At 43.8% G+C, this 9,943-nt stretch overlaps 1 protein-coding gene and 1 long non-coding RNA gene across 2 annotated transcripts; both read left to right on the forward strand.

Moving 5' to 3' along the window:
* Window positions 1-2,642: 2,642 nt before the first annotated feature.
* On the forward strand, window positions 2,643-3,113 carry LOC311081865. The gene is made up of 3 exons (XR_014606030.1): window positions 2,643-2,780; window positions 2,871-2,954; window positions 3,030-3,113. It is a non-coding gene; the product is annotated as an uncharacterized lncRNA (long non-coding RNA).
* Window positions 3,114-3,293: 180 nt separating this feature from the next.
* LOC311082149 (uncharacterized protein) lies at window positions 3,294-7,933 on the forward strand (the record flags this gene model as incomplete). The annotated part of the gene is made up of 8 exons (XM_084112891.1): window positions 3,294-3,303; window positions 3,747-4,248; window positions 4,338-4,665; window positions 4,791-5,592; window positions 5,913-6,119; window positions 6,236-6,615; window positions 6,694-7,199; window positions 7,276-7,933. 8 exons carry the CDS (start codon window positions 3,294-3,296, stop codon window positions 7,931-7,933), a joined length of 3,393 nt encoding a protein of 1,130 aa, XP_083969017.1.
* Window positions 7,934-9,943: the final 2,010 nt, after the last annotated feature.

Consider the following 9,943-nt stretch of genomic DNA (forward strand, 5'->3'; position numbering starts at 1 on the left):
CGGAGAAACTGGGGATAAAAACAGTCAGAGCGAGGCCGGTTAGCTCAGTTGGTTAGAGCGTGGTGCTAATAACGCCAAGGTCGCGGGTTCGATCCCCGTACGGGCCACTGTTTTTTTCTGATTACCTTCAGCTAATCAGGCCTTCAGCTCTGCTCGTCTCGAAAGTGACGGACGGTCTCCCAGAAATCTCTGCTGGCTAAGACGCCTGAGGACCTGGCAGAAATAGCTCAGTTGGGAGAGCGTTAGACTGAAGATCTAAAGGTCCCTGGTTCAATCCCGGGTTTCGGCAGAGGAACCGTGTCCGTGCCTTTTGGTCGAGGGGGTCCAGTGACAAAGCTCCACCTCCTTTCTACCTGATTCCACATAGCCTTTCTGCCTTTCAGACGGCCAGGTCTCTGGCCGTGTTGGTTCCATGGTGTAATGGTTAGCACTCTGGGCTTTGAATCCAGCGATCCGAGTTCAAATCTCGGTGGAACCTTTTATTTTGCGGAAGGGAGGGAAAAAACAGAGGTGATGCGCAACTGCTGATGTGGCGGTGACCTTGGCACTCTCAAACCGAGTCGGAATCGGGGAAACATGGGCTTAAAAAGCAAAAGCTTCACTTGCTCCTTGCTATCGCGCTTCTAGGCTGAAATACTTAACTCTCCGCTGCTCGGTGGGAAAAGGTGAGCCACGCCAAGGTTCCATGGTGTAATGGTTAGCACTCTGGACTCTGAATCCAGCGATCCGAGTTAAAATCTCGGTGGGACCTGCTTTTGCCAGGAATGTGCGCAGGGCCTCGTCCGAAAAAACTTTTCGGCAGCAGTGAGGCTCAAAAGCTCATCTAGAGAGTTGCACCACATGGAGAATGCGGGCATCGATCCCGCTACCTCTCGCTTGCGCCTGCTGCTTCCTACCGATTGAGCCAAAGTAAGCCCAAAGTAAGCCCACATGAGCCAATCGCGTTTCTCTGCTGTGGCTTACTTTTGACCAATCGCGTTTCTCTCCTGTGGTTTACTTTTGACCAATCGCGTTTCTCTCCTGTGGCTTACTTTTCACCAATCGTGTTTCTCTTCTGTGACGTACTTTTGACCAATCGGCGACCGCTATTATTGTCATCTTTGCAACAGGTAAGGCTATTCTTCATTACTGTATAATCGTTCATTATTTATTCATATACAGTATGTATTTTTGGAAAATTAAACATGCCAGTATAGCTAGCTAGCGTGTATAGCACAGGTTTACTTCAGCACCTGTGAACCTGTAACTTTTCCCATGATAAAATACAGAAAAGAAAACATGCTACTGTTAAGTTAATTAGCCGGCCGCTAATTAAGCTATATCCCTCTTGAGACCAAAAAAAGTTTTGTTAATTTAGTTTTTTTTTTTTTTTAATTACATTGTTCAGAGCATAAGAACATTTTTTACAAAAATGTTTTTTTTTAAATAATGTTTTATTCATAAATATATGTTATACACACTAGGACTCATTTATTAAATATTATTTCATTTAAAAAGACATGAATAGGCAAAAACAATGGTATTTTTTGGTATTCATGGTATTAACTATGTTATAGTGTGTAAAATGGCCATAAGCGGGTTTTCCCATTTTATACAATGTATCTATGTATCTAATTTGCATATTAATTTATTCTTGGGGCAACATGTAATGAAAAAAGAAGTGTAATAATGGGTGTTAGTAGTAATTGTCAAGATTTTCATAATAATATCTATGATTTCATAGGAATATTGAAATATAATTTATTTCCCTACTGACTTGTGTCTCCTAAAATGCCTGATAAACATGACTTAAGTCTTGGTGTGTAGCTTGTTAAATTATCATTACACAGTTAACATATAGGTATCTTTAAGATTGCAAGAGGTAATAGTCTCTCTCTGATTTGCATTTCAGAAAATGTACGCATACCCCATTTTTTGCCGCCAGTCGGCAACATCAAACCGTCTCCTCATGGCGCCATCGGTGGAGGCGAAGGGTCTTGAAAATGTGGTGTCTGGAAGGGCCAAATCAAAGGAGGAGGTGCTGGCAGAGGCAAGTCATTTTGTCTGCACAAACGGTGGAGATCCCAGTGACCAGTTTTTAGAACTGGCCCACTGCAAACTTCAGTTTGGGAAGTACCAGGGTCAGAATTTTAGATGGCTCCTGGAAAACTCTCTGGGGTACGCAGTATATTTGGTGCTCAGCATTTCCAGTGAGAAAGCGCAGACAACCCCCCTGTCAGAAAACAAACAACTGTTCCTACAGTACACTTATTATATTAGAGAGATGGCAGAAGAAGTGGAGAAATATAAGAGGAAGCAGGAAATGCAAGCAGAAGCCCGGGCAACTGGAGACCAGGGCTGCTTGATGGTGGAGTTTGGTGACTTTCAGGGCCGGTCCATGAAGGATGTTTTTGAGGACCAGAGCAAGGAGGCCGAAGCCCTCATCAGGTACCTGGTTAAGGCAGATGCCAGGCCCAACACCAACATGGCCATTTCCAAGGCGTATGTCCTGAAAAGACGGGCTTCTGAAATGGGGACCAGGGTACATCAGCCTGCACGTCCACCTGCAGCCTCCAGTACCTCTGCACCTCCACCTTCAGCCTCCAGTACCTCTGCACCTCCACCTACAGCCTCCAGTACCTCTGCACCTCCACCTACAGCCTCCAGTACCTCTGCACCTCCACCTACAGCCATCCGAACTGGTGTACAGCAGACCGCCACTGTGAAAGCGCTGTTGGCGCGTGGCAAACATTTGTCACCTTCACAGCTGGCAAAAAAACTAATGTCACCAGTTAAACCCTGTGAGTAGGAGTGTTAATATAGAATTTTCCCTACAGCAGTTCTACATGTATTAATTTATCGTTATGGCAAACTTGTCCACTTGTTTCCAGATCCATTACTGCAGTCCACTTTACCTCCTCCGGCAGCAGAACCCCCAGCCAAGCATTTGGCCCGAAAGCAGCTATTCGCAACTGGTAAGTAAGCAACATCTTACATATGTTTGTCTCTGTGTATTGATCACAGTAATAGTTTTAACATTTGTGCTCCAGGCACTTCCATTCCCACTGCTGAAGATGATGATGATGAGGAGCTGGTATTTGCTGCATCACAATCTGAAGCACAGCTAAATACAGGTGTGGCATATGACACAAATGTAAATATTATAAGAATGTTTTGTGGAAACCCACTGAGAATCATTATTTTTGAAAATAAATAAATAAACATTTTTAAATATATTTTTTTTACAACACAGAATTATGTGACATCATCAAGCGGGATGCATTCTTTGAGTGCAATTCTTCCAAACCTTAAGGATGTCCAAAGGTGTCAGTGTATTTATTTGCGTTTCCTAATTTTCCCGTTGCTAAGCAATCACTGGATAACTTTTTCACAAAGCTTGCTCTTCTCACTCACTCTTTAGCTCCGTGGGCTGTGGGCATCATTACTTTTTTTACTGAATTCCTCACAACTCATTTTCCTGTCTCCATTCCATCTAATCCTCATTCTCAAAGAGCTGTATTGATCCCATATTCCTTATATCAATAAAGTGTACACTGTGTTCTTTGCTTCTTAACACTAATACCATTTTCTTCACTGTTATTCCTCAATGTAATCATAATTATTATTAATAATTGTCCAAAATTACTGCTTCGCCGGCTGTTTGTGGGCTGCATTTATGGCGTATTACTATCAAATTAAACAGTCATCCTTATACTGTTTTTGTTACTGTTACTGTTTTTGTACCTGTGCTGGTCCGTCTCCATCAGCGGAAACAGCACAGACACCAGATCTTCCTCATCATCAGCTACCAGCTGAGCTTCCAGGTCACTGGAAAGATCATCTTCCACCTTTCCAGCATGTGTGGATCCGGAACACACTGTTTAAGGCCAACCTGCGAACCGGAAAGCCAGAAATAGTGTCCCAGCCGAAGCTTTGGTGGTATCCTCCTCAGCCCCCTTTGATAAACACCCAGCCACCCGCCTCACCCGACCTCTTCTTTTGTCGGCCCATTTTCTTATGGATGCCGCTAAAGATGTGGTTGTTTCCTCTTGTCTGCGTCCGCCCAGACTGTGGTAAGCACAGACTTACTGCGGCAGGACTTTATCGTACCGTGCGCAAGGTCTTGGACATCGATGGGTGGTATGACCTTGCCACTGAGTATCTGGAGTGCAAACGCTGCAAAAAAAAGTATCCAGCCTGGAACGAGGACATCTTGGGACAGCTGGATATGGGCCACCGCAGTCAGTTTCCAGCTTTGCTGACATACAGGTAATTCATAATCACAACCATTAGGCGCTTTTATTTGTGTTATTTTTTCCAACCAAAGCATTTGCATGATTATACTGTTGTTTCCTTAGATACTCATGTGACAACCGGGTGGTGAGGATGATGAGGGAGAGGACACTGGGCAACAGTGTGACTCAGCTCTACAAGAAGCTGATGGAACAGCACAGTGAGGCATGGACACAGCGTGTCCTGCAGTACCTAACTGCCTGTGAACCATTCACAAGGTCCTCCCTTGTGCAGCCTCCTGTGTTTGCTGAGCCTCCCCTTTTACCTGCCCTACCTAAACCTAAGTGGCTGTTAGCTGTGTACGCCAGGGATGTTCTGGGGCGACTGGACGAGGTCAAGGCCAAAATTACATCCGTCTTTGGCTGTGTTCTCAAGATGGACTCCACAAAAAAGGTATCACAGCCCTGTTTATATCCAGAAATTGTCCAGATATGGATATGTGCGTGTACATAATGAACAGTTATGAGTTTTTATTTTGTGATACTTTTTTTTTTTTACCCTTCTATTTTCGCCAATAGGTCACAAAAAAACTTGCCGGTGCTGCTTCAGGAACAGCTGCCTGGTGCACAAATGTGGGTAACGAACACGGCCAAGTCCTTGTCTCTGTCCTAACAGCCGCCGAGGGACATGCACTGGACCCCATGGCAGCTGGCCTAATGAAACGCTACCGAGAGGCAGGAGAGGCATCCCCAAAAGTGATGTACGTGGACAGAGATTGCTGCAGTCAGCATGGCCAGTCTCAGGTTAAGGCCATGTTTTCGGAGTGGGATGAGCTTGAAGTGCGCCTTGACATCTGGCATTTCATGCGGCGATTTGCTGCAGGTGTCACGACAGAGGCTCATCCGCTCTACGGGATCTTCATGGCACGTCTGTCCATGTCCATATTCCAGTGGGATCCAGAGGATGTGGCTGCTCTTCGCCGTGCAAAGGAGGGTGAGCTGGCGGCAAAGAAGACTGGCTACATCTCAGAAAAGGCGGTCAGTGCTCGCATTAACCGGAGGGAGTTGGCACTGCACTGCCGGAGGAGGACCAGGGGGGAGGAGGAGACCACCATATTGATTGGGAAACTGATTGATCAGTTTGACAGTGCGGACGGGAAGGACACTCTCGGAGTTCCACTTCTGAACCACGAACGGATCCAGCAGATATGGAAAGAACAGCGGAAGCACGTACAGTGTATCCAAGACCCAGAGCACTTTCCGCTATACATAAAGAAGGGGACACTGAAGAAAGGCGGTGTGGAGCTGTGCTGCTACAGGTGTGCTCGAGGCTCTACCTCCTTGGAGTCATTCCACCTCCACCTGAACCGTTTTATTCCAGGTATTACATACATATGGATTACTAATTTTTCTGTAAAACATGTAAGCACTGTAACTGCTTCCATTACATTAAAGTAATGTCACATTAATAAATGTCACAATTTACAGTAATATTACAGTTCTTTTCTGATGTCATAAAAGCATTGACAAAGCTGTCTTGCCTGACAAGTCACTAGTAACTCTGGTTATAACGACAATAATTTTTTAATGTAATTACATAACTCTATTATATGTTACCAGTTACTTCATAGCATCTCATGTGTAGTAAATATCTTGTACATATGTGACGTATAAAACCTTTTTTATTTATGTAACTTTTAGGAACCAGTGCCAGTGATGCGCATTTTCAGGCCTATCTCCTTGAGGGCTTGATGCGTTGGAATGATGACCGGATGGAAGATGCCATAAAAGGAGCATCCTCCATCCGGTCATATGGCAGTGCCATGAGAGAGGCTGTGAACCAGCTTAGCCAGACAGTCTTTGGGAAGCCCTGGGATGAGCGCAATCGCCCTCCTGGAGCATATACAGGCAAGAAATTCATTAATTTGTTATTTTGTAATATTATACTAAGTTATCTATTTAGCCTTAAATTTACTAGACAAAATATTTAGAAAACTTTATTTTTTTCCATTTTATTCTTGTAGGTGAATTGCTCGGAATAGAGTACCTTTACAGCCAGACTGGCAAAACACTGACTCCAGTGCTCCAGAACCCAGAGGATGAAGACAGGCTGGTGGAGGAAATTGATGACCAAGACCTGCAAGATGAGGGATTTGAGGAAGACATCACGGAGGACATCACAGTTCCAGTGCTGTACGAGAATGACCCTTGCGGTGATCTCGCAAACAGCCCCTCATCTGTGCCTCAGCCTCAGTCCCCAGCATCACTGGCTGACGTATCAATGGCTGACGTGTCACTGGCTGAGCCATCCACATCATCTAGAGAAGGACAGCATCTTGCCCCTGCGCCTTCAGTGTTGTCACAGCCATCTGACACTGGAAGCAGTCTCTCCGACGAAACTCAGGTAAGACACTTTAAGGGCTTTATTTAATTTCAATCTCATTTTATTCTACATATATTAACATGAATCTGAATTTACTAGGGAGCAGTCATTGGGCCCGATGGCATCGCTGGGTGGGACAAGGTCCAGGATCTGGCTGGTTACCTGGTTGGTCTTCGTGAGGCTCCTTACCTCACTGACCTGCAGGTGACAGAGGCCATCCAGCTGTGGACAGCTCTCCATGACACAGACAAACAGCGGGTCAACTATCAGCCTCGACATCAGCCTCAGCTGACACATGGACGCTTTAAGGCACCGAAGCGGTCCGGAGTCACACCGGGTGTGGAGAGTGTGAAACGGTGTCTGATTGGACATCCCGGGGGTCCAGCACAGTGGCCCAGCACCAGCCGCTTGGTTGAGGCCATTTGTACAAAGCTGTGTGCTTTACACAAGTCGCCGACCAAGAAGGCTGGAGTTTGCACCCCCAGGTGGTCTAAAATCCTCTCGGATTACCACCACATCCGAGAGCTGGTGCTTAGCAATCGCAGGCTAATGGATGAAACAATGATCCAGCTGTTTGAGCTAAACCAGAAGACACTCATTCAGTGGTAAGTAAGGCACATTATTTGCTTCAAATTAACTGAATACTTCTATAAACATATAATACATGTAATTTATTTTCAGGTTTCAACGGCAGCAGAAGAATCAGGAAATGAGTGTCCTCGCTCAGGGACTGACTCCACCTGACCCAATTGCTGTGGCTGATACACAGCTTCCTCCACCGAGGGAAAAATTGGATGAAGCGGCATCGACCTCAGGCCCAAAACATACCTTTATCTTTCCGCCAAATCGAGAAGGACAGGCTCCTCTTCTGCGACCAGGTCGACGGCCCGCTGCTGCCACCACCATGGTGTGCCCCATTGCACCTGCCCCCACAGCATCAGGACTTGTGCAGCCCATTTCAGCACCTGGGTCATTGTCACTAGTCCTTAACCCAGACATGACCGTGTCAATGGTGATTCCCCCTTCAGGTGCGTCAACATCCGGTGCAGGCCCAGCTCCGCCTGCTCCTGTGTCTGCTGCACCTGTGTCCCGTTACACCCAGAGGAACCGGCGCCGGCGGGCCCAGGAGACGGAAAGCGGAGTCCGTAAGAGGAAGTATGTGCGAGGGGTTACCTTTAATATGTGCAGCAAATGTGGGCAGCCCAAAACCAAAGAGTTTGGCCATAGCCGATTTGGTAATGCCACATTTTGCTTGGCTGCCTCAAATGGAAAATCTTTAGATGACTGGTTGGCAGAACAGCGCCAGCAAAATACATGCCAAACTCCACCTCCTCAATAAACAATTTGTTTCTTTCCTGTATATATTTTGTATATATTACTGTACATGTGTCCACCCAGTGTGTATGTACATATATATGTATATACGTGTGTGTTTGTGTACTCATTTCAATATTTGTGTGTATTCATTTTAATAAAACATTTTACATTTGAAGTGTCATTTAAATATTTGTGTGTATTCATTTTAATAAAACATTTGAAGTGCCTTAAAATAAATCTGTTAAATCATATCAATCAAATCATATGCCTCACAAAAAACACATAGGCTATTTGAATAAACAATTTTATTCATTTTATTAAACCATAAACAACATGTAATATGCAATATTTTAAAAAAATAATATACACAAAAAACATTTAATAAAACATTTGAAGTGTCTTAAAACAAATTGATAAATCAGGTCAATCAAATCATATCCCTCACAAAAACACATATTTAAAGAAATGTTTTTATTCATTTGATTAAACCATAAACGTAATATGCAACAAAAAAAAAAAAAAAACTATAACTATTTAAACTATAGGCTAATACACAAAAAATATCAACCAATATAATGATGTCATAGATAATTAAATGAAGACGCAGGCGCAGTTGATCGCACGCAGAACAGAGGTTCGAATCCAGCCCGCGGTGGGTGACATGTAACTAAAATTCCTTCATAACGCACAGGAATAAAGCCCTAATAATGTTGCAGGGGAAATTTGTGGGCACATTCCCGTTTTCTGCGTTTTTTTCGCTTGTGTGCGGGGGCGCAAAGATTGGGCCCCTTCTTTTGCGCAGCGAGCGCTCTACCATTTGAGCTAATTCCCCTTGCCGATGGAGAGCATGTGTGCAGGTGCTGCAGCGCGATTTCCAATATTACTTCAATATTATTTTATTTAAAAAGACATGAATAGGCAAAAACAATGTGTTTTTTTTAAATCATCAAATAATTTTTTAGGTTTCAGGATTTGATATACCAAACTTTGTATAAAGATGATTCTCAACTATGTTATAAAAGATATACCAAAACGATTTGATATACCATTTTACGTTTTAGATCTGTTTGATGATCATATTTTTATGAATTATCATAAACGCGCACCTTTATGCATGGCATGATACCAGCAAGATTGTACCAAGAAGTGTTTTTTTTTTTTCTTATTAATAAGTTCATCACACTATTTTATGTATAAAAAAATAGAGTTATGTCCCGCCTAAAAATATGCAGGTGTATTTTGGGCGGGCTTGATGCTGTCAAGATACTGTGGGTAGTACAACATAAATAAATATGATAAGATTGTACAGTATTTTAATATGAATCAATGCTACTACAATTACTTAGCGACTCCAGGGCAGCAGTGAATAATTTGTAAATGAATTAAGCCCATTGTAAGTTCATTGAATGCTGAAAGGTTTTATTAATCCAGTGTTTCAATTATTAAATGATTTACAGTCATATAGGCAAGGCTAGTCAAGACAATTTTATTTGTAGAGCATAATTTGTACACAAGGCAATTCAAAGTGATTCACAGTTGTATAAAATAACAATAATGCTGGTAAAATCAATTCATAAATCATATGATCATTAATTAATTACATTAAAACCAAATGGTGTAGTAAAATACTTTCAGTTGGAATATGAGAGCTACGTAACGTTCTGTTTATGCCTGTGTCCTTTCAGATTATGTATGCATACCCGGTTTTCTGAAAAACCTCTGAGGGTCGACTCCTCATGGGGCCAACTGAGGAGGCCAATAGGAGTGAGATCGTGGTGGCAGGGAGGGCCAGGTGTAAGGAGGAGGTCCTGGCTGAGGCCACTGCCTTTGTGAGGCAGAATGGAGGGAATCCTGGAGACCAGTTCCTGATTCTGGCTCACTGCAAGATCCAGTTTGGGAAACACCAGGGCCAGAGGTTCCTGTGGCTGCCGTGTATCTGGTCAGCAGCATTTTGGGGGAGGAGGAGAGGGACAACCCGCTGTCGGCCAACAAACACCTGTTCCTCAGATACACCTCGCAGATCAGGGAGGTA

The sequence above is a fragment of the Abramis brama genome, assembly GCF_963993115.1.
Source record: "Abramis brama genome assembly, chromosome: 4".
Lineage (NCBI taxonomy): Eukaryota > Metazoa > Chordata > Actinopteri > Cypriniformes > Leuciscidae > Abramis > Abramis brama.